Source organism: Wyeomyia smithii, chromosome 2, assembly GCF_029784165.1.
Source record: "Wyeomyia smithii strain HCP4-BCI-WySm-NY-G18 chromosome 2, ASM2978416v1, whole genome shotgun sequence".
NCBI lineage: Eukaryota > Metazoa > Arthropoda > Insecta > Diptera > Culicidae > Wyeomyia > Wyeomyia smithii.
This window is the reverse complement of record NC_073695.1, coordinates 29556435-29582460: the sequence shown is the minus strand read 5'-3', so window position 1 is coordinate 29582460 and position 26026 is coordinate 29556435. Positions and strand designations below refer to the sequence as shown.

The following is a 26026-nucleotide window of genomic DNA, read 5'->3' as shown; positions in this document are numbered from 1 at the left end:
GGAATAACGCATCCACAATTTGGACGAAAATTGCCGATTTTTCATGGGTGTACGCACTGACGAACTACCCATGCAGCATCAATATAGTAATTCATGAGTCAGCAGAAAAAAAAACGGACAGAACTATCAGTCGAACTCTAACCGTGATAGCGAAAACAATGAAGATACTTCGTCCAGAAGTGTGCGCCTTCAAAGAAGGGTACCCCACCGCGTCGAAAACCGACATCGTGCGGCACTACACGGATACGCCCTTTCCGGCGCCCGTTGCAGGCAATAACGCAGCACAGCGGCAGCGACCGAATAAGATGCTCAAGTTGATTTTCCCGCCGAATCGCGACGTGGCGGGGGTGATTGACGTCGAGATTCATCTCACCCTGGATGGGAACGACTGGCAGGGCACTATTTTACTTCCCCTACGAAGGAAGTAAGCTCTGAGGTGAAGTTCATTTCACATACCAAGTTCCTCAGAAAGATGCCACTAAACGTCTTGAAACGGGGAAATTTGTAGAACAAAGTGCCTGCCGGAAGTTGCCTCGTTCATCAAGAAATACCACAAAGGCGTGGTGAATCCACTTCTCGAAGCGAAGCGACCGAGAAGATGGGGTAAATGAATATCGATGTTGTAAGCCGGCGTCGGCAAACCCGCCCAACGCCCCCCACCTGCGACCTATCAAGAATTCCTGGACAAACCTGAAGCGTAAGATCTATTCAACAACTTTTTCACGAAAAATGAGGGGGAATTGATTAAAAAAACGGGGAAATAACTCAAAAACATTCCTGTAAGCATGGCCGCGCGCAAGGGCGGATAATTTTTTTGCGAGTAAGCTAATACAATTACCTTCCATGGCAAATTTATCAAACTCAATTATCTGCCTTAGTTTTTCATCATTATTCGGTACAAAGTTACCAGATTAATGTCTAGTTAATCCCAAATACCTCTCCCAGTTCGTCTCGAGGCTGGCCTAACAACCCAGTCGTCGTTGGTTTGAGTCTCTCAATTGTCCTGTTCATTAAACAGTTGGCTGCGAAGTCTGTGTATAATAAACAGAAGGTCGAGTTCAGAATGTAGCACCAAGGCTATGCATTGCTTTTGAGATCCAAAAAGCTTTTTAACTTTAGCCTGAAACAGGCTTGATATTCTCCTTAATATGTGAGAAGAGCAGAGTGAATATTCATCGTTAACTTGTTGTCCAGCATGAGCGCTGCGTGTAGCATTTTTTGCACTACTGTTTTTTCTGTTTTGGGCTGTATTATTACTGCTCGCAGAAAATCTGCTGCTTACACCACAGCTGAGTGAAACAAGAGTGATGAATCACTCTAGTGTGCATACACAGAAGTACGCCGTGGTGGGCACTGCTGAGATAAATTCGATAGCATTCGAAGAGCAAACATGCGTGACAAGCGGCTAGATTTTAGATAATAAAAGTGTTAAAACTGACACATTTTGTATCAAATTGCACAACATGTTTTTGTATTTTTGACGTAGGACTACGTCTTTGTTTTCTATACTAGATTACATTTTTTGCAATTGAAAATGAAACTGGCAAATGTTGCGTCAGATTTCAAACGATTATAACAAGCGAACGACTTAATGCATCTTAGTCATTTATATGTCGGTGGATAGATAAAATGTGTAACAATTGTTTGATATAATGTTTAACATTGTTGCTTTACTGCTTGATGGTGAAAAAAGGTGAAAAGTTCCAAGGTCAAGCTTTCCCATACATTTCCCTCGCTATTGGCTTGCTTTCCGAGCACGGATAACAATAACATGGACGGAATAAATTCCACTGCCTACATATTTTGACTCAACAAAGTGTTTTATTCCGGTTGTCTTTCTCTAAGCTGCGTGGCCACACCGTAATGGCAAAAATCTACGCTGAACTCGATACAAAAGACTGCATGTAGAAAATTCAGCTTCAGTCTAGTTTGTCACACAATAGCGAGTGGAGTATAGCTGTTAGAGGTACGCGACATTGAGAAGAGAGAGCTGCATACGAGTCAACTTCCAGGCACTGCGGAGCAAGTTACCTTTATTTTGCATGCGGCAGCAACAGTTACCATCGTACGCTGCAGGATATTTTGCTGGCACAGCTACTGGAGGGCACAGCGGAGAGCAAATTTTATTATGCGCGGGCAAGCGAAATATTCAAAGCTACCGATGGTGCGATCATCAGCATTCTGTAGCACGAATTTCATACTGAAGATTATGGAATCGGTTTTTTTTCAGAACTATAGATGCTTGAAGATAAGACTTATGAGAATTTTCGCAATTACTACTAGTGTAAAATTTTCATGTATTCATGCATCGTTAGCTTGTGGTCCCCGTGGCTCTGTGGTTAGCGATGTCGGTCGGCTAGCTCTCCCACACGGTTGTGATATCGGGTTCGATTCCCGATCGAGTCAAGGAACTTTTCGAGCTGGAAATTTTCTCGATTCAGCACTGGGGCACGGTGTATCGTTGTACTTATCCTACACATGCAAAATGTGCCAAAAACAATATCGATAACGAATTCTCTCAACTATAATCTAGTTGATCGAGACCGCTATTAGCCCCAAGGCTAAGCGTGCGATATTGTTGTTAATGCATCGTTAGTTTCACAATAACGACCATCAAATATAAACGGTAGTGTTGCCTATGAACAGTTTATCGCAGTATATAATATATACATTTAGACCTATGTCACCATTTCATACAACCCCTAGTGCTGTATACCTTGTAGTATTAAGAGTCCGGTACACTTGAAATCATCTGAGATGCATCCCTTGGAAAACATAACAAAACATTTATGTAAACCCCGATGCGGAGAAAGAACTAGAGTTCTCATGCAAACGCTATTGTTGTCCTGCTTCCTTTCTCGGAAAATTTGAAAACAAATTCCAAATTTATTAATAATAAGATGTATTAGCATCATCAACAAAATGAATAACTTGCAACTTCTGTATTTTTTTAGAGTTAACAAAAGTGATTCTTTGCAACACAAATCTTACAGGCTCAGATTTTAGTACAGATTATTGAAAGAAAAAGAACAGATGAAAAAGATTTTTACTCTTCCAGTACAGAGGAAAATGTGGCAACACTGTACTGTTCTGTTTATTTGATACAGACTTCGCAGCCAACTGGTTAAAGTGTGGACAGCGGCTAGCGCTACGACCCTCCTCCTAACACTACCCGATCAGCCAAGTGTATCAAGATTATAACATATCCTGATATTGTGTTACGAGCCATTTTTGTATCAACTTGTGTTCTAAACTTGGTCTCGTTAATAGTTAAAATATCAAAAATTCTATCAAGTTTGTTTAGTGATTATTACAAATTATGGCAAGTTTTGTTAGGTTTTCTGCAGAAAAAGATCAGAATTAGTTAGAATTTTTAAACAAATTTTGTTTTAATTAAGCTACAATATTATAACAGATTTTGTTTCAATCGTGTTATTTAAATTTACATATTAAAAGGTTTTCTCAAAATACATAAATTCCTTTTTTTACCATCCTCATTGGAATATTATTTATTCTTTTATTATAAATATATGGTTAACAAATTTAAGTAAAGAAAAATGAATAAAATGATTGTCAAAGATGATCATTGTTATCCACGACATTTCCAAAACATTAATCTTCAGTGATGACCGCTTGTCACTTGCTTTCCGTGATAGGAAATCACACGTGACATCAATCGATTACATTCTTCTGCATTTATTCTTGCTACGGCTGGAGAATCGCCCATATTCAGCCTATGTTCATATAATCGTCCTGAAAAAAAAATATTCACATTATCTATCCTTAATTAACTTGATAAAGAAGGTACCTGCAATATATTCAACTTTTTCCGGCTCCAACGCAGTCTTGATTGAAAAGCGATCCTGCTGTGAGCTAGCTAAAGACGTATGAAGACCTCTACCTAGCGGATTATTTGACATGCGCCCCGTTACAGAGCGACCGCTCAGACCATCTGGCCAAACTTCGAGCATGAGAAGTTTTATAAAAACGTAGTCACTCTTATATCCAGCGGTAGAGAATTTCTCCAACTGATCACTTCCAACAAATCCTGGAACTTCGGTAAAAACTGATTTGTTTGTTGGGTTAAGCAACTTGCTGCTAAGAGCATCTGACAATTTCATGCACCTTTTCAGCGCATTCTTGTATTTTTCTCGAAGACGTTGATTAGTATTAGTAAACGATTCCAAACGTTTTTGGATATCTTCAATTTTCGCTTGCTGTCCACACGAACATTCTGTAAAAAGGTATAATATGTTGCATGAAAAGCTAAGAAAAATATTCAAGAGATGTTTTGCTGGTGTGCGTGTGATTGTTTAAGTGTAATTATTTTTGTTCCGGAATGCCTATTTATTATGGTTTCGGAGTAAACTTCACACAAGCACACAGTTTTTGAGAGTTCTTTTCATCTTACCGATGCGCTGAAATTCGTCAAATATATTTTTCCCTGCAACTCTATCAGAACTAACGGAACACTCTGATTGCGTGGACAAAGATTCGTTACTTGGCCGTCTGCGACGAATTACTTTCTGTAAAGATTCATATTGGGGCTATAAACTCTGGACACGATATTGTTGTGGACTGTGGTATACTTTTAGACAACCAGCGGCGATTGAAGCGTATATGTACTCGCTATTATTTGCTCGCTTTGCCAGGTTAATATAATATGAACAAAAGCTATTTTTGTACTAACTGTTTATATGGGTTTGTAGATATGTAGTTTGTAGACGAACAAACTATTACCAGAGTTAAATATCATATGGTCGGCGTGCGATCAGACCAAACCAAGCGCCAATTTTTTAAAAATTGAGTTATTAGTACCAGTGGATAATAATATTATAACAGAAAAAAAATCACAGGAGGGTTGTGTGCTAAGCCCGCAACCGCATTTCGAAATCGGATTTGTTTCGTGTATACCGCTTGTTAAGCACAGTATCAACAAATCGTAATAAACATCACACTGCTGTGCATTTGCAGCAGCATCAAACTTCAGTTGCATGATATAACTGGAAAAATAGGTGTGGCTAAATTGTTTCCAGTTATACCATTCTACAACGTTCGAAAAATTTTATTTCCTATGGCGTAATACTCATGTACGAAAAATACATCTCATTCATTTCAGTTTATTTTCAGTTCCTACAGATTTTCTCAGTTTCGCAACACAGATATACAAAAACGATTTCTTGTGGACATTATTTCGAGCCGGACCGATAGAGCTCTCATTAAGGCAAATCATTAAGCTATAATATGTATTGTGTCGTTTTGTGCGGCTTGGAAGAAGAAAATGTTCCCGTCCCCGTGTCGCATGGAAGTAAATTGTTGCGTGTTTGATATTGCCGATGGTAGACATGAGTATAAAGGTCGAAATTCTGCTGTGATGTCTAACCATAACCGTCTTCTTCAAGGCGCTACATCTTTGTTAATGAAGTGTTGTGAATTTTCTAAAACAGACTCAGCATCGTGAGCAGAACGTACCGAACTTTTCTGTTTGAAATCGGATTTGTTTCGTATATACCGCTTGTTATGCACAGTATCAACAAATCGTAATAAACATCACATTGTTGTGCATTTGCAGCAGCATCAAACCTCAGTTGCAGTTTATTAATAACCATTCACTATGCTCTTCCAAAAACATTTAGTAGCCTTGAAAAAGGCCGATTGCTGCAATTGCAATTTTCATTCAATTATTGCATAAATGCTTCTTGGTCAGATATACCCGCTGCAACTGCTACGCTACTCGTAGCCATGCCACAGTTGTGGCCGCTATACGCTGCCATTGGTATCCGCTGTCCCTGCATCAGCTGGTCCAGCTGCTATCGATGCTGAGATCCGCTGCAACTAGTGCGCTATCCGTTGCTACTCCACAGCTGTGCTGTGGTCGCTATCCGCTAATGCTGATATCCACTGCTCTGCTACTGCTGCTGCTAAGGGATGACTGCTGTTGTCGCTGTCTAGAACTATTATGAGCGGCTTCGGCTGAAACAGGCTCTTATATAGGCCAAATATCATATTTTCAATTGCAAGGTATATGATTCTGTCGACCGTGCTTGGGAAGCAATCATATAACGACCAACCAGAGGTCGAATTTTTCGTTTAGACAAGGCTTGACTATTTTCAATAGTACAATAGTTTGAATAATAAAATTACAATTCTCTTCATTTGGGAAGAATCTTGGAAGATTTTTCAATCTATTGCTGCCAGAACGAAGGAAATCCATCGAATACTAACCGATTTATTTGCATTTGAAATTGGACATATTTTTCACTTTTTTCGGTTTTAGATTTTCATTTCACATCCCTATGTAGCCGAACTTCCTGAGAGAAGTATTCTACTTCAAAAAAATCTATAGCTGTTTGCAGCAAACATACGTGGTGGTTAAACTTTGAACGCCGTTTACTCGAAACAATGTTTTTGGCGTTTGGTTCGGTTTGGTTGCACGACGACTATATATTAAGTAAAAGAGTTTTTTTTTTCATTATATTAATTTTTTTTTGAATCCTAGATTCGACGAACAACCTAGTAACGATTACATATGTCCAATTGAGGACTGCGGTTCTACTGAAAAACATTTTTTATATCTTTTCCCATTGAGCCGCAAATACGCGAAATTTATCACAAGTATACTAAAGAGATAGCAGAATATGAAACATTCATAAAGGCAAACGATATAGCAGACATCAATCGATGTGCTCTAGCTGAAGCAATTTTCAAAGGTCGATCGGAAAACTTCATAACCCTTTCTACCAATGAAGATGCGGTTGCCGGATATAAATGTACCAGTAAGAAACCGATTTTTCTACTGTTCGTAACAGTCAACAATCTCCCACCGAAGTTGCGATTTGATCAAAATAACCTCATACTTGCCAGTCTTTGGTTCAATAGAGGAAAGCCCAATATGGCTTTGTTCCACAAAAAGTTTATACTGGAGCTCCAAAAACTACAATAAGGAATTAAAATTGGATCTAAGACGTACAGGGTTATATTGCTTCAGTGCTGTTTGGATTCAGTTGGAAGATGTGAGCTATTTTGCTCGAAGCAATTCAATGGGAAATTCAGCTGTACCGTTTGTCTACACCCGGGCAAAGTGATTAACAAACAAATAAGATATCCATACCAGCGCGTGAAGTTGAGAGATGATTTGTCAACCAGACAGTTGATGATAGATGTTGAAAAATCTTTATCTCATGAGCTAAAGTTCGGGATTAAAGGTTTAAGCGTACTTGTTGGAGTTCCAGAATTTAATATCGCTAATGGTTTGCCTGTTGACTACATGCACATGGCACTTTTAGGTGTGACTCGAACGCTCTGGGAACTGTTGGTGGAAAACATCAGCAGCAAGGTGCAGCGATCATGCAGTGTATCCACTTTGAAAAACATTATTGACACCAGACTATTATCGATTCGTTTACCAAGCTCATTTTCTCGACGTTTACGCAAATCAGAAGAATATCTGAAGTTTAAGGCTTCCGAATGGGAAACAATTCTGTTTCACTGTTTTTACCCAATATTATCTGATTTACTACCTGCTGAAAATACGAACAACCTAATGTTGTTTTCATCCGCTATTTTTCAATTGTTGGAGCTAAATATATCACCCCGTATTTTATCAGTCTGTGAAAAACAAATTAATCAATTCATTAGGAACTTCGAAAAGTTGTATGGCGAACCTTACATGCTTTATAATGTACACATTGCGGGTCATTTAGTGCACAACGTCAGGAATCTAGGTTTGGCTTCAACATTTTTATGCTTTTATGTTACGTTTCTAATTATTCACTCAACAGGTGCTTTGTAGAACTCATCACTTTTTCCTTACGAGACCGGAAACGGCATGTTGGTAGATTTTCATACATCTAACAATCTAACAACAGTTTTACAGTTGGCAACTAAATACATTCTGAACAAATTCGTGAATTTCACACAAATACCGGAAAGTTCGGATGTACGCGATTGGATTAATCAGCTTTTATATTCACCTAAGAAAAAACCCCAATTCAACCCGGCCATGATGTGTCGGCTTCCCGAAAATATTATTGTAGATGGTAACATAAATGAACAACAATTCAATGATATTGAACGATGTTCATTTAGTGGTTTTCAAATTTGTAATAGGGCATTATGCACGAAGTTTGCTTACGATGATTCATTCATAAATATTAATGGATTTTTCTACAGAATAGAACGCATACTCATAGACTGCTCTGATAACCTTTATATACTGGGGGAGAAGCTCCACACAAACAAGTTGTTTGTTAATTTGTTCGTTTATAACAACTCAGGAAGTTTTTATTTAATGCGATTGAATAATAGTACAAAGCGTTAGCGTGGTAATCGAAACAGTTGACAATGCAGTTACTAAATATATATATCATTATGTAAAATAAAAACACAGGTAGATTAAATTATAATATCCTAGAATCTAAAATGTTCATTGATTGATAAAAAACACTACGAAATTTTCCATCTAACTTGTTATCGACGGATATCGCTCAAAGCCGACTAGCATCTCTAATTTCTGACATAACTTAGTTGATTTGATATGCTTAGGACAGTACTTTCCTTTTTTCTTCAAAAAAAAAAAAAAAAAAAAAAAAACACCATTAAACATTTAAGTTAATAATAACAGAATTTGATATAATTCTGTTCTTATGATTTATCTGTGATATCAAAAATATTACACGATTTGATATTTCTATCAAATTCAGATATATTTGTGTTACCCGTTTGTTATAATCGTTTGACCGGGTAAGGCTAATGACATACTGAGGCGTTAAATGAAGCGAAGCAAAAAGCGTCGCAAAGGCGTCTGAGCTACTTCCTCGGACGTCTATGTGAAACGCTCAAACCGGTCATACTGGAGCGGCAAAGACGCCTCGGTAGAGGCGGCGAAACAGAACGAGTAGTGTTTTGACGCGCGTATACGTACGCGGTAATACCATATTCAGACTAAATCTTTCATCGCCAGGTGCTTTATTTTGATTTGGTAACCTTAAAAAAGAAAAAAAATATTAACGGGAAAAATTTTCAGGTCGTCGGGAAAATAACAATGGTATTTTTGATTGATATTGTAGAGTTTGGATTCGAATGGCCGGAAATGTAGCATGCTGAACTTCTTTGTGCGCGAAAACGTAAGCCGCTGAGTAACTATCTGTGCTCGCAGGGGTTCTTCAAAACCTAGCAGATATTATAAACTAGTTGAACGTTGCTCGGGGTCAACGGGTTTAAAATTTAGAATAATTGCTTATATTTTTTACTACGTCTGTAGCACAACTCACTTAAGAAATATTATTTTATTTCATAAAAAATCTCTATATTTACTAAAAACGTAGTTTACCGTGCTTGAAGAAGCAAAAAAAACTTCAGTGGACGAATTCATATTTTCTTCAAACAAAACCGCTACTGGAATCTAGGAATATGACAACACAACGCATTTGCGACGCTCGCTCCAGTATGTCATAGGAAGCTTCACCCAACGCTTCTGTTTATACCGCTTCTCATACGCTTGACGCTTCGCTTCATTTGACGCCTCAGTATGTCATTAGCCTAACAGTCTTCTCTCGAGTCGGAAATCGAACATACGACGACTTGCTACACCAGCATCGTACCTCGAGACCAGCTCGTGCTGCGGTGTAGGCAGCAGGTATAATATTTTTCTGCGAGCTGCAGAAACACAGCACAAAGCAGAATGAAAAAGATTGGTGCAAAAAATTGCTATACGCAGTGACCATGCTGGGCAAGGAGAGAGTGGTTCACTGTACTTTTTTCGGGCAAGGAGTGAGTTGTTCACTGTACTTTTTTCTACATTTTGAGGAAATAAAAAGCCTGCTTCAAACTCAGACAACCAATCACTATTTATTTTCCCCAGCACAACCGATACTAAAGTATACAACCGACACTAAAGTATACAACCGACACTAAAGTATACACTTCTTGCCCACCATGGTCGCTGCGTATAGAAATTTTTTGCACCAATCTTCTTCATTCTGCTTTGTGCTGTGTTTCTGCAGCTCGCAGAAAAATAATACACCTGACTAGTTGTTGTTGTTTTGTTTGCTCGAGTGCACAACGACACGCCCACCTTAAGTATAACTCTCTGTAGTGACGTATAAAAGCTAACATGCAGAAATTTAGTCTTCATTGTCTATCCGATCGCTGTAGCAATAGAATGATTTTTTGGGAATTGGATCGATCAGCAGCAAACAGAGCTGCGGCAAGTAGCAGCGCGGCAGGTGGCGATTTCAAATGTCAAGAAGGACGTATTAACCCATAAATGCGCAATGTTGTTTCAAAACAACATTACTAATAACGTCTCAAAATATGTGTATTTTGTTTTTTTTTAGAAATATAATTCATTAGAACAGCTCTCTAGGCCCTAACGAAGGAAACTTAACAGCTGAAATTACTGTATTTGAATGTTTTGTTTTTGTTTAGGCTGTCAAAATCTCGGAAACGAAAAAAAACATGACGAGATTTCCGACTGGTGCTGACAGTCTTTGAAAATAAATTTTAAAATAAGGTTAGCGGTAAGTGAAAATGTCTGAGTTATAAGAAATTCTACCAACAAAAGGTCAATTTCAAAGTTACTGTTGAAAAAAGTAATTGTTTCGACTTTATTCTGCGATAAAGTCGCAGTGCTGATTTGAAACAACATGGTAATATTGTCGCATTGCAAAGTAAATCTTTAAATTTTTTTATGCATATTGGTAAGTTTTAGAGCCGTAAACCTGTTGAACAAAGATTTTATGTGTTTAGATGATTTTTTAAAATATCGTGCGCATTTAAGGGTTAAGAACGAAATTGTTCGCGAATCATGCAACAAGTAGAATAAAATCAAATTGCAATACCACCCAGGAAATAACTTGCTGTGAACAAAAGTGAGTTTTATTACTATCCGCAATGATTTGGCGGGTGGCAGAAAAACTTTGACTACTTCACAATCAGATAGTTTTGGGGCGCTTAGAAGTTGATTTCCCTTAATTGCAAATTACCAATAATTGTGTGGTTCATTGGATTCTCCAGTAGAGGCATCTTCGCCGGTTTAGGGCTCCGGCCTTCCTCCGGTGAACCGCTGCCTTCTTACAGCATCATGGTAAACTGTTACTACACAGTTTTTCAAACATTCATGACTTGTTCAACAGAATTTCTGTTTTTCTTTCTAACGGGTTAACATAGGACCATATCGATCGTATTCACAAACCTATTACAAGGAATACATTGATATAAGACTGGCTGTCGTGATCCAACGTTAACCTTGCGGTCGTGTCTTATGAACAAATTTTTCAATTACACTGTAAACAAAATTCACGTCGAAGTGAAGTGATTTGCTGTTGAATTCGCACTACTTGCCGAACATTTCAAAGTGAAAAGAGAATCCTCCGAAACATGTTAATGCAAAGAACGATGAAATCAACAGCAAATCACTTGATTTTCTGTTGTTATGTTCATCGTTTTTGATATGCTTATGTTTGAGGCACGGAATGTTGGTCATTTGGATATTATCAGCTAATCACAATAAATTCAAAAAGTTTCTGTTTATTTTAGATTTTTCAATATTTTTCTATTCTAGGTTTTTTATTACAAAATGACCACTGTCGCTGTGTCGGTGCATTCGATTTCATGATCTGTAAAAGAGTTGTTTTATTATTATTTTAATATCAAAGCTAGTATCAAAGATTCAGTAACAAATTTTTGATCTCTGGGGAAAATGTGCTGCTTGCGCCTTTCGCCACCGTCACTATTTCCGTTTCGTTTTATGTTTTTGACGTTTGTCAATTGGAATTGCAGCTGTAATTCAATTGATTTGAACAGTGGTGCAAATGCAAGAGATATTCATAATAATATGATGGTGGTTTCCATTGAACAGTTTTCAACGCAAGAAATTTCATGGGAAAGTGTTAATCATTGTAAAATCAACACTAAATCACTTCAATTTGCAGTGTGACGTGACGAATCGAGCCAAGTGCAAAAACACTCGAAGTAATCGTGGCATTTAATTACAGTGTATTTACTAAAACTAACTCCTATGGACGCTCATAAACTTCCTTCCTCAAGTGATTTGCATTCAGCGTCCCCAGCTACAATTTATTATTTTATTTTATTTTAAAGGCGACAGACCGATATTTCGCGTGCATCCTCGTCGACAGCACACATCCAACGAGTGCGGGGTCTACCTCGAAGTCGTCGACCTCAATCGGGATTCCTGCTAAATATAGCCTTCGCTTGACTCTCATCCGGCATTCTCGCTACATGCCCAGCCCACTGAAGCCTGCCGTGTTTTATCCGCTTGACTATATCCGCCGATTTGTATGCCTGGTACACTTCATGGTTCATGCGTCTGCGCCAAACACCATTTTCTAGTTTGCCGCCAAGGATTGAACGCAAAATCCTACGCTCAAAAACACCAAGAGCTCGCCGATCAGCCTCTTTCTGCGTTCATGATTCATGGCCGTAGAGGGCCACCGGAAGAATCAGTGTTTTATATAGTGCAAGTTTAGTTCGGATTTGCAGACTGCGGGACCTTAGTTGGTTACGTAATCCGTAAAAGGCCCTGTTTGCGGCTGCTATCCGCCTCTTTATCTCACGGCTAACCTCGTTGTCACATGTCACTAATGTGCCCAGGTAAAGAAATTCGTCGACTACTTCAAATGTTTCCCCATCTAGCACCACCGCAGCACCAACCTTCGACGGACTACCACGCATTCTGCCAGCCACCATGTATTTCGTTTTGGCAGAGTTTATGACAAGCCCTAATCTCGCAGCTTCTCTCCTGAGAGCAGGGTTGATATATGTTGACACTCTTGAGTGAAAGTGAAAAAAAGCATCCATAAACGTTATTTTTTTACAATCCTTTCAGAATTCTCCCTTCCCGCTTTTTGCATGGAAGTGAACTGTCAAAACACCTCATTATATTTCATGCGATGAAAGCAAGACAACAAAATCAGTTTATCAGTTAACGAAGATTGTCAAGACTTCGGTCAGTGCCAGTGAAAAAATGTTTCGGTGAGGTTCATTTTGGCTGAGTGGACTGTTTGTTTTTCTTTTTCGCTTTGAAGTGAAGATCATTTGGTTGGATTTGTAGTCAAATTTTATTCCGTAACCGTGAACGATGCGCGCGATCTATTTTGTCTGAGTATAACAGCACGTTACTAGGACGAAAATCTAGTGTATCTGAAAGAATGCTGCGATCATTGGAAGTGAAAATTGAAAATGATTGGCTGTAATTTTCGAAGAATTTTGCTGGGTAATATGACTTTCATCAGCACTGCCTGAGAGGTCCGAAGGCCTCTTCCACAGCTCTACGGTTGATACCAATGATGTCGATATCGTCCGTAAAACCGAGAAGCATGTGCGACTTCGTAATGATGGTGCCGCTTCTCTGCACACCAGCCCTCCGTATAGCACCTTCCAATGCGATGTTGAACAATAAGTTCGACAGCCCGTCACCCTGCTTCAAACCATCTAACGTCACGAACGAGTCCGATATCTCACCGGCTATCCTGACGCTTGATGTAGAACCTTCGAGGGTGGCACGTATCAGCCCAATCAGCTTTGTTGGGAAGCCATGTTCCATCATAATCTGCCATAACTCATTCCTCTTGACTGAATCGTACGCTGCCCTGAAGTCTATGAACAGATGGTGTGTCTGCAAGTTGTATTCTCGAAATTTATCGAGGATTTGTCGCAAGGTAAACATTTGGTCCGTCGTGGAGCGTCCCCCTCGGAAACCGCATTGGTACTCGCCAACAAAGGTCTCCTGCAACGGCCTCAGCCTGTGGAACAGGATGCGGGAGAGAATTTTGTACACGGTATTGAGAAGTGTTATGCCCCGATAATTGCTACAGTCCAGGCGATGGCCTTTTTTGTAGATCGGGCATATGAGACCCTCCAACCAGTCCGAGGGCAATTCTTCATCAGACCACAATCTCAGCATGATCCGATGGATGGCACGATACAGACGTTCGCTCCCGACTTTGAAGAGTTCGGCGAGAATGCCGTCCTTCCCAGCTGCCTTGCAGTTTCTCAGCTCTTTCACTGCTTTCTTCACCTCGTCCATGGATGGTGGATCCACAGCTTGACCATCATTCTCAATAGTCATCCTGCTCCTTTCGACTCCACTGTTCCCCAGCTACAATATTGGTCCTTAAAAAACAAAGATCACCAGAAATTGCACACCAAGAATGATTTGCTACTTCCATGCATCATGTTGACTGTTCTTTGTGCAATTTAAGTTCATTTTGTTCAATCGTGGGCAGCACAGGGGTTATAACTCTTTGTTATCTTTGAATCTATTTTTTTTTGTTACATGGAAGTTGCATCCGCATATAGATTTGTGCGCAGACAAATCATCATAACGCGAGTAAATGTAGTGTTTTTGCTGCTAGTCATTTTACACTTCAGTTTCTCTGTCTAGATAGTAACACAAAGACTCAACCACGACTGTAGAGTTTTTTTTGCATCTTTCTACCACCTCGTTTGTGCAACGGTCAAGGTTACCGCCGAATAACCAGAAACGACTATACAGAAATAAATAAACAAAAAAATATAACGCTCCGATTGCGCTTAGCTGTTTGCGACTTGAGCAACCGAAACGAACGGAAAAGCTGCACGTCGCCATCCGACGAAGCCGGCCGGTTATTCTTTTTGGGTGCATAAATATCATAGAACAGTGAGGTGAGTGAATTTTGCGTCGGATGAACAGTCAAGCGATCCGTCACAGTGTCTTGGCGCAAAACAGGCAACGACACCCTCGAAAGGCTAACAGATCGATGCCACAAAACCTCGTCGTACCGACGAAAAATAATACCAACTGAAATCAATAGGAAGCAGAATCGTCATGGTTTTGTGGTGTGAGAATTATTATCAAAGTAATGTTCGTAATTCGTAATTCTTAAGCTTCCCATACAAATTCTTATCATAAGATCACTCTGGTATTCTACGATCTCAAAATAGAAGATCAAAGTTTCGATGATGCTAGTTCTGTTTCATGGTTGGCATTTCTTGTTGGTCCACGCCGGATGACCGGATGACAGTTGTACACTTTTAATTGTGACATTTTATTGTAGCAATAAAACGCATTTTGATCCGAAACAACATTGTTGCTTGCTTCTTTGTGGGCAATTGGTTGTGAAGTACATTGTAAGTTATCGTAAGTTAATTGCAACGATAAAATTTAGCACACCTCTATTTTGAAGCACTGAAGGACATTAATCCTTGACCACAATGCCCCTAGAAAAATGGCTCTTTCAAACAGACAGGGTACATCTATGTATGATTAGTTTGGAGGTGCCATTGGTATGAATGGCTGCTACAAGCAGGTCCTTTACACCAGGCAGGTGACATCATCCTTGTGAGGGCGAGGCAAGCGACACCGGTGCATCGATATAATCTGTATGATCGTGTGGGAGGGATGCAGTATGGATGCTTCGCGAAATCAAACCGATATAAGCGGTTGAATATTTCTATACATTTTACTATGCATACATTAACGATACCGTAAGGATTTTTTATATTCATGCATTTTGAACTCATACTACAATGATTCAAAAATGATGATTTTCCGTAAGAATGTTTCTGCAATTGAGCCTCAGAGGTCTTAGCTGTTGCGTAAATTTTGACAACATATTGCATCGTAGTCCATCATATTTCTTTACACAGATCAATAGAGTAAAAAGATGATAACACTAGAGTCACAACAATCAAAACGATTTCTAGAGAAAATTTTCCTACGTGGTCTTCAACAGATTGACTATTCAAGCATCAGATTTTCATAACTGATACAACTTTGTAGCTAAAAAGCCGTTTTCAACCAGTGGTCACAAAAGGTCACCTCTACCACGAAAGGAATCGCGTGAAACGATCTCATGGTCCTCTTATAAAGCAGACTAGATATATCGAAACAACTCTTAAAAAAAAAAAAAAAAAAAAACAAGCCACCATGGCAGGCAGACCGACATTTTAGAATATTTGAGACGCTCGGTGAATGACTTCTTAGCGTTGCACATTCTCCCTCCTATCCGATCTGTGTTAGCGTGCTGCATCTTTCATGAATGCGAAAATCAGAACCTCATAAAAACGAACACTGTGGCAGAAGCCGAAAATCCCAATCATTGCCAAAAGTTTTAGGTGCTTCGGATGGGTGCGGGAGCGAAGATCGCTGCGCTAGATCACATCCCAGAAGGAGCACCGCAGGAGGCGGTATGTGTATAAGCAGAGACTAATGGCCGTGAGCGGCGGCGGCTGCTGCTAATTTTGGGTTCTCGGGACAAGATATAGGGTGCGGAGCGACCACACCAAACAATTCGCAAGCCATAAAAAATGACTTCCTGTAGATCGCGACGATGTTTTCTTCCATTTTTTTGTGTCTGTTTGCCATTGCTACCTCCGTTGCATCGCTCAAATAGCGAATCGCGAGAGACAAAACACGACTCCAGGCGGAATCCGATCGGATAGAGAACGGCTTTGTCTGGGCGGTTACCAAAGGTGGATTTTTCGGTGATGACCTATTATGACGGTCGGGACGGTCGGAACCGCGTCGTGGAGCATCTATGAATGCATGTGAAATATTGCCAGTCACACTATGAGTAGTCTGGAAGAAACTATTTTTTTGCCAACTGTCTGCGACGTGTTTCGGTTGTTTTATTGATTCGTTTTTTTTTTGTTGAGCTGCTTTCGCGGTTGTTGAACGTCTGCAATATACAATGGACCAACGATGAAGACGGGAATATGAGGACCCACAAGCTTCAAATTAGGTATTAGTCATAGCTCGAGTCTAAACGGTTGATCGCTGGAAGGGGGTACCGCATGCAGGGTTGATATTTGTTGACACTCTTGAGTGAAAGTGAAAACAAGCATCCATAAACGTTATTTTTTTACAATCCTTTCAGAGTTCTCCCTTCCCGCTTCTTGCATGAAAGTGAACTGTCAAAACACCTCATTATATTTCATGCGATGGAAGCAAGACAACAAAATCAGTTTATCAGTTAACGAAGATTGTCAAGGCATCGGTCAGTGTCAGTGAAAAAGTGTTTCAGTGAGGTTCATTTTGGTTGAGTGGACTGTTTGTTTTTCTTTTTCGCTTTGAAGTGAAGATCATTTGGTGGGATTTGTCGTCAAATTTTATTCCGTAACCGTGAACGATGCGCGCGATCTATTTCATCTGAGTATAACAGCACGTTACTAGGACGAAAATCTAGTGTATCTGAAAGAGTGCTGCGATCATTAGAATTGGAAATTGAAAATGATTGGCTGTAATTTTCGAAGAATTTTGCTGGGGAAAATGACTTTTATCAGCACTGACCGCATGCAATAATGTCGTTTTTGTTCGATCTTCCTAGACAAAACCCAGCGGGTTTGGTTGATTCTTTTCGATGGGTGTTTGAATGGTGGTGACCATTGCCGTTTCTGTACTAGTCAAAGGCTATCTTCAAACACCCTAGAATTAACGGACGATCATCGTGGCTAATTTTTCCAAGAAGGGCTTCCTTTTTATTGAGCCTTATAATTATAGTCTATGGCACGTAAAATCCTAACGGAAAGTTTGATTTATTATCTAGCATTTTATCCGTTGCTGCAGAGTTAGCTTTCAAATCTGCTCTAAAGCATTTGTGCGAAATTCGACAAAAGCGCTCACAAAAGGTTTTAGGAATTCTTATTATATGATTTTGACAGTCTTTATTTAATGTTTTGTTCGAACAAAACAATTTGCTTTTATTATTGAATGGTAAACTTGCAGAAATAAATATAAAATAGTTTAAACTTTACAAAAATCAGTTCTTTATACGTAAATATATTAAACAATTCAATTAAATAAATTATTTTACATAGACATAGACATAGATTCTGTCATGCAGCCCTTCGTTTCCTGGATTCTCTTGGAGGGCTAGTTTGCTTACATTAACCTAACCAGTTACTCAAAATATAATACAGTAGAGGTGCACTCAAGCAGGTTTTTATAAGATAAGCATTAAGTTTTTATAAGATTAAGCACTAAGCATTAAACGTTACACGAACTTCGAAATACAAGCTATAGGTTTATTTATTCTCCAGTATAATAATAATTACTAAAATGTATTACATAATTTAAATAACATTTGTGAGATTTGAAGTAAAATAAAGGAAAATTATTAATCTGAAACCAAACCAGACTGTGATTCATCAGGCTAATCGAGGCGGTAATATGTTTTTTTCTAGATGATGGCATGCTCATTTCGGCAGCAAGTTTTAGTTCCTCAGGAGTATACACGGTGACAAAAAGTCCGGTCACACTTTTTTGGGGTCGCCTGTAGCCTACACGTTGCATCTCTCTGGTGCCATCTATATGTCAAATGAAAGGGTTAATTTTGTTGCCCAAAATGGCAGAGTTTCGTTTCTGTGCAGTTTGTTTACATTAAGTTGTGAGCCGTGGCAGAGTTAAGAGCAGCTGTTATCGCTGAATATGTGGAAGGGTACAAACCCGGACACATATTCAAACACCTAAAAAACCGCTCGTAATCAACCGGAAATTCGTGTACCGGACCAGAAATCGGTACCTAGAGACCGGAGGCACCGAGGACAGGGCATGATCTGGACGACCAAGGTCTGTGAGAACTCCAAGGCTGAAAAAGATTTTACGAGACCGGATTCGCCGGAATCCCACCCAATCTGCACGGAAGCTGGCCAGGAACCTTAAAATGAACCGAGAATCAATCCACCTGCTTCTGCGCAAGGATTTAAAACTTACACCGTACAAAAAACAGGTGCTTCATGGGGTTACCAAAGCTACAAAGGACAAGAGTTACCAACGGTCGCGGGAGTTGCTCGGTTGGCGCGCAGATGACGAGATTATTTTTTCGGACGAGAAGCTGTTCGTTTTGGAGCAATCAGTCAATCGCCAAAATAATCGAGTTTGGAGTGTGAGCCTTCAGCAAGCTCCTGCGGACAAGCTGAACGTTTCCCAGTTCCAAAATAAGACGTCAATGACGGTTTGGGGAGCCATTTGCAAGAGAGGTAAACTGCCTCTTATTTCTATCGATAAAGGGGTCAAAATCAACGCAGCGTACTACCTGGACACGGTTTTGAATAAAATTGTTCTGCCTCAAGCTGAACTATTGTTTGAAGACGATTACTACTACTTCCAGCAAGATGGCGCCCCATCCCACACCGCAAAGGTTGTTCAGGCGTGGTGTGAGGAAAACTTGACCGATTTCATTTCGAAGAATGAATGGCCTTCGTCGTCTCCGGATCTGAATCCACTGGATTATTTCGTGTGGGGATACATGATGTCGAAGCTGAACGACTATAAAATAATAAATTTGGAGCAATTCGAGCGAGTTATCACGAAAATCTGGGACGAGATGCCGATGGAGCACGTGCGCGCCGCTTGCGACAACTTTCCGAGACGTCTGAAGCTGGTTCGATCAGAAAAAGGTGGGGTAATTCCGAGATATCGTCTGTGGAGTATCTTTATGAGTTACTGAATAAAGCTATGAAAGCCAGATTCAGATTTTCTTCTTATTCTTTGAAATATTGAGATTTTCCTGTGTGACCAGACTTTTTTGTCACCCTGTATATTGTGCGCACATGTTCAGTCTTCCTTCTATTCGTTCGCATGCTGGATTCTTCGAACGGTTCTATGGGTCATCCGCCTTTGTTGACCGAACATGACCCATTGAGTGTTATGCTTTCGTTCAGCCACCTTACATCGAAGTATTTCACGTATTTTGAAGCCCGGTTAAACTTCTTGGTTAAAGATTTCCAAAATAATGTAAAAGCTGCGCCTTGTTCCGGGCTTTTGGAAAAAAGCACTTGCTACCGCCTGTTTTTTTCTTCATGCCGAAACATCTTCTAATCTCGTCAAACATTACTCTTCTTTTTATGTGTATTTCTATTTAGATACAATAGGAACAGCGTTATACGTTGGTGAAAGTATCAAGTCACTTGAAAGATTGTTCAAACTTACCATTATCCATTTGATATTCTTGATTCTTGCCCAGGAAAAAAGAAATAGTGGCTACACTTACGCGCATGAACCTGATCGCAATCAGCCACTGACGAAACTACCCATGAAGCATCAACCATAGTAACCCATGGATCAGCAGAAAAAAATTGACAGCTCTATTAGTCGAACTCAAACCGTGAAACAGTGAAGCTACCCCGTTCAAAGGTGTGCGCGTTCAAAGAATGATATTCCGCCGCGTCGAAACGGACATCGTGTGGCACTATTGGATGCCGGATACGCCCGTTCCGGTCGGTCGGAAGAAAACCCGGTTCCGGACGGCCGACAACCAAGAGCGACAACAAGCTCCAAAGAATGCTGAAGAGGATGGCCGAGAAAAAAAGGCTACATCGTCGCGTGCGCTTGGCCAGGAGGTCGTTGCAACCGGCCAAACAGTGAAGAAGTACCTGGTGAACATGGACATACATGTCAGGAAGTGGCAATCCCGCTCACTGGTCTCGGAGCTGTAGGCAATGACGCAGCCGCAGTGGTTGAATAAGATGCTCAAGTTGATTTTCCCGGCGAATCGTGACGTGGCGGTGGTAATGGACGTCGAGACCTACCTCACCCTGGATGGCAATGACTGGCAGGTCACTTCGTGTTTCACTTCCCCCACGAAGGGAGTGAACTCCGAGGCGAAGTTCATTTCACACAGCAAGTTTCCCAAGAAAATGCTGCAGTGACTGACAGTCAGCGAGAAGGGGATGTCAGAGCCGCTTTTTTTGCTCCGTACTGGCCGTGAACGGGGAAATTTATAGTACGAAGTACTTGTCGAAAGTCGCTCACCAAGAAATACCATAAGAGCGGTGTTCTGGCTGGATCTGGCGTCGGCCCACTACTCGAAGAGATTGTTGGAGGAAATAAGGCGGCTGAATATCGAAGTGGTACCCAAGTCGGTGAGCTCGCCTAACGTCCTCCAGCTGCATTCCATCGAGAATTTCTGGGCGAACCTGAACGTAAGACGTTTACTCCAACAATTTTGTCGTGAAAAATGATGAGAAATTGATACAAAAAACGAAGAAAGAACTCAAAAACATCACTCCACGCATGTTTTCTTCAGCCATGGCGAATACTCTGGTTAACTGCCGAAAGGCTGCTTTTTTGCAAGTACATACCGTAAGTCGTGGTGAGATTGTGCCATACAAACCCATTTCATGGCGATCACAAGATCAAACTTTCTTGAATATGCTTCCTAAAATACTTAACCAAGAAATACTAGTCTTCTGACCTGAAAGAGATTTAATCGATTAATTCATATCTCGATGGTACTTCGACAGATTTCCAACCTTTGGGTAGAAACCTAAAAGAAACAAGATGTCAGAAAAAGTTCTACGCGTTGCAAAAATGCACATTTTGATGCACACTCCTAAAATCCGAAACATTTCCAGTGTCCATTGGCCACGTCAAGTTCTTAAGTAATACTAGGAAACCAGAAAAGTTTTTCAGTAATATGAAACCGGTTCCATCAAAATTGATTAATTTTTCGTTTTAAAATTGACAAAACTATGCTTGTGTCAATCATTTTGTCTACCCCTGTACATTATTATGAAAATCGAACTCTTCCCAAACATGATATTTTTCTCAACAATAAAATTGATCTACTTATTTCATAAATTGTATGCCTAATTTGTAAAAAATGAACTCAAAATGTGATAGCCAAAATTGAGAGCAAATCATCACCAGCGCTAAACTGTTTAAAAATTATCCAGTCAAAATTTTTATATCAATCGATTTTGTACAGTAAATAAACGTACAAGAGTAGTTTAATACCTACCTACATGCCAAAGTAGAGTAAAAACTTTTAAATCATAACTATTTAAATTCTATACATAACTGAGCAAGATCGCGCGAAATGACCTATGGTCGAATAGCGACCATTTTTGATTTGAATGAATCTTTACACACGTATTTGGCTTAGCAAACTGAGCATTTTCCACAGATGGAGAGATTTTTTACACCCATGAGTTACATTCTAAAAGGGCGTATGCCTTTTGGCATAGGTTTTATTCGAAGCATTGTAGCCCAGAAACCGTTGGTTGTATAGAAAAACTGTCTGAGAATGAGTTGTAGGGAATTAAAAATGCACCATAAAAAAAATATGCACTGTACAAAAAAATTTTTTTTGACCAAAAAAAATTAAAAATAAACATTAAATTTCAATTTAAAAAAAAGAGTTGATTTTTTTTTAATTTTTTTTTTAAAGAAACTTGACGTTAACACGCAACTTTAAAAAAAAAGTCCAGAAATGAAAAATAATTTTTTTATGGTAGATTAATTTTTTAATAAAAATTCTAATTTAAACACTTTTCAGCATATTTGTATTCTGATGATTTTAAAAGATGCAGAGAGTCATTTTAAATCAAAAAGCTCTTGGTAGTGAACATTCTAAAGGCATCGGTTTTCGAGTTATTTTAAATTTAAGTTCGAAAAATTATTAATTTTTCGGAAAATACACGTTTTTCTTAATTTGTCCATGGTTCTCCAGCAAAAACCATACGTTCAAATTCAACTCTTTTTTTTAAATAGAAATTTAATGTTTATTTTTAATTTTTTTGGTCAAAAAAAATTTTTTTTTACAGTGTATATTTTTTTTATGGTGCATTTTAAATTCCCTACAACTCATTCTCAGACAGTTTTTTCTATACAACCACCGGTTTCTAGGCTACAATGCTTCGAATAAAACCTATGCCAAAAGGCATACGCCCTTTTAGAATGTAAAACATGGGTGTAAAAAATCTCTCCACCTGTGAAAAATCCCAGTTCGCTAAGCCAAATACGTGTGCAAAGTTTCATTCAAATCAAAAATGGTCGATTAAATTTTCGCGTATTTCCAGGCGATTTGAAATGATTCTGCTCAACTGGAAGAACCGCATGACTATTTTTTGCATTTGTCTTTTTGATCCGTGAATTTTCAAAATGCGATGTGTTTTTGTTTGTGTTTTCAACTAAATTTGAGATGTTTTTTGCAGAATTTAAAAACAGGTTTTTTTTTGTCGCTCAAAAGCACAGTGTAGTTCGAATGAGTGTTAAAAATGAATTAACCACTTTAATTTAATTATTATTGAATATAAATTTTATAGAACTTAGAATAAAAAATCCTGAGCTTTTTTGTTTAACTATATCTTTAAATATTGTCGTAGAAATAGAGCTCGATCGGAGAGTCTTTACTCTTTATAATGAAATAACGTTCGATTCAAATCATAACACCGATTCTTGCAAAAAAATATTACCAGTCTTTACTTTTCAAGTCATTCCAACAAGAATATAATGTATATGTATACAAAAGCGTGTGTGCAACCATCGGTACCAACACAACTGCATAATACCTGTGCTCTGGAAACCGGAGAAAAAATAACAAACCCCCACTCTCAGTTCCAATTCGAATTACCCTGGAAGGGTACTACACCCAATGTAGTACCGGGCACCGGTTGTGTGTAATGCTGTGGGATTACGTGTTACGTACAATAAAAACGCAATGCTATAAAAATACTCTCAGTCAAAAATACATTCACGTGCAGTTGAGCTAAAAGTAGGCAATTACATGTCACACTACCCTACAGTTTTTATCGTTTTTCTCTCAGTCATATGGCACACGACACAGCCGCGACACGCTAGTCGTCTCGTTTGTTGTATTCGTCTCTCGCTTTCGTTGCAAGATGGCGACAACTGACAGTGCTAGAAGGTTTACTGTGTGATCCAACTAGAGTTCTAAGTAGCGAAAAAGTCTGTGTTGTTAATAGTTTCTCTATCCCAGAGGGCCACCCGTTGGCCTGTAAGTGAGTGGGCCCGGGCCCTTAAGGCAGAGTGTACTTAAGAAGGCTCTCTGGCACCAAAAGGCATCGATGAAGGTAAGTGCGGTGGCTAGGTTCTGTCTTGTGTCTTGGTGGGTTTCCTTTGCTTGCTGCGTTCATCCCCTTCGCAATAGGATCCCCGCGAAAAGTGCAATAGGAAAAAAAGGGTCGCAAAAATATTCCTAGTGAAAGATTGCGCGTGTGTTGGCGCTTCGCTCGAGCGGTGACTGTGTGTGTGTTTAATATGTTATGCGTTTGAGAATTTGGGAAAAAATTGAACTGTTCCTGTTGGAGTTGTACGATTGATTTCAATTTCTATTACCTATATTTTTAAAGATTCAGCTAGAAACTTATATTGAATGCATTGCAGAGCATGCTAATCCGTTGCAGTTATACTGTTTTTGTTTACAACTTAACGTCATCGGAAAGTGTTGTTTTAGCACCTAAGAGTGTACTTACCCAAGTGTGACATTGCTTTTAGAACGATTTATTTATTGGAGCTTGTTATTTTTGCCAAAAATTTCAGACATATCTAGCAGCGTAGTAACTGCCACCTGTCCTTTTTGCATCACTAGAGTCTTGTTTTGGCTAATTCCATCTGTCTTCAGATGTTCGCATTAGTAAGCAGCAAAGCAAAGTATACACAACAAATGATTTTACACGTCCGCACACTAACTTATGCGTATTATAGTTCAGCATTCTCAATATTAGCAAACAATATGCTGCTCTTATGCGCACGCGCTTCATAGGCAAGCAGAAGGGCGCATTTTTTCGTGCGGTGTTTGATTCCCAGTCTATTACCGGGTTGACTTCTCATGCGAATGCAGCTCCGTGATGCGATGGCGCGCTGTTTTCGAAAAGCACGTGATTGATGATGCTGATGCGATTGCTCTTCCGTTGCTGAAATAATTAACCGTCGTGAGGCGTTAATTCTCGTCGCGACGTCACTCGAACTTGATGCTAAAAAATATATGTATTTAGAAGCTTTCAAAATGCCAAATTTTAGGATAATTTTGGAAACACAGAGTTCTGATTTAAGGGCGTTGCATAATCAGGACTTTTTTGATTTATGTTAACCGTTTCTGTAAACTAATTGTTGTGTATTGTTAGTTCACATTCACAGAGAAAACTTGTGAATTATTATTTCAATCTTTATTCCGTCAAAGAGCGAATTATGTAATACAGACCCCGTTCGATTTTGGCTTGATAATTTTTTGGTTCAATAATCCGGAACATAACCGGAATAGGTTCGCATATGGCCTATGACGATCTAGACACTTTATATGGAGTGTCCGAAGTAATTAGAGGCCTGGTACGGTTCTAATTACTGCTTCGATCATGTCCATTGTACTACCGGAACCAGTTAACCAATTCCGGCTAACCTCGTCGGCAACACTGAGGACCATAATACCTTTCTTTCGGCGATTTTTGAACTCAAATTTGTTACAGGAAAAACGAGAAAACTTAAAAATATGATTAAAAAAACCGTTCGTTTTTGGCACATGTGCCAAAATTGAACTGTGCCAAAATCGAACAGGGTCTGTATTAATCATACATTTCTCTGAATCTAATTTATCAAGTTCAAATTTTCTGAACCAAATTTAGAAACATCTCGAAAACGGACGCCTTTAGATAATTGATCACCAACAGCTTCATGGTTTGGAAGCATCATAATATTTTTTAAGTGTAATTTTACAAAACATTAGTTGTCTACAACATGCTTTTAAATAGTTTTTTTTCATACAACTAAAGGTTTCTGAGTTACAAAACTGTGTAATATTGATCGCATATTTCTATGATTGTCTGGTTGTTGATATAAATTCTCAAAAAATAAATCCTGAATCACTCGAAAATGTATGCTGAATGCATGGCAGTCACCATGAGCTTTCTGATTGAAAATAGCTACTAGAATAGTTCAACATCATTGGAAAACAATTCTTAAAAATGCTGTTTTTAGATTTTTGAAACAAAATTTTTTTTTCGGTTTCCTATTCTGATTTGTTCACCAACAGTTTTCTTCGGATTCAAGTTTCCACAACATAAATCTTGTTTTATCATTTAATTTTTTGTTTGTTTGTTATGAAAAACAATATTTTTCGGTGCAAGGTTTTTATTTATATTTTCGAATATTTGGTCGTATGAAATTTCTTCGAGGCATCTAGACATGCCTGCAGATAATTCATAACGGTTATTGAATGAACGATATCAGAGCTAAGGGTGATACACTTAAGTCGTTGAAATATGAACACAGCTGTCATTTATACGA

At 39.1% G+C, this 26026-nt stretch overlaps 2 protein-coding genes across 2 annotated transcripts in view; one reads left to right on the top strand and one right to left on the bottom strand.

The window, feature by feature from the left end:
- Nucleotides 1–3536: 3536 nt before the first annotated feature.
- On the bottom strand, nt 3537–24227 carry LOC129720868 (uncharacterized). The gene is made up of 4 exons (XM_055672738.1): nt 24220–24227; nt 4412–4526; nt 3809–4234; nt 3537–3753 (listed from the first exon to the last, which is right to left on the bottom strand). The coding sequence occupies exons 3-4, from the start codon at nt 4119–4121 to the stop codon at nt 3620–3622; spliced, it is 447 nt and encodes a 148-aa protein (XP_055528713.1). The 5' UTR covers nt 4122–4234; nt 4412–4526; nt 24220–24227; the 3' UTR covers nt 3537–3619.
- Nucleotides 23608–26026, top strand: part of LOC129720863 (protein encore) — a 111097-nt gene continuing 108678 nt past the window's right edge. Inside the window, exon 1 of the mRNA XM_055672713.1 lies at nt 23608–23817. Within this exon, the coding sequence (XP_055528688.1) occupies nt 23812–23817 (6 nt within the window). The 5' untranslated portion in view covers nt 23608–23811. The remainder of the gene's footprint in view (nt 23818–26026) is intronic.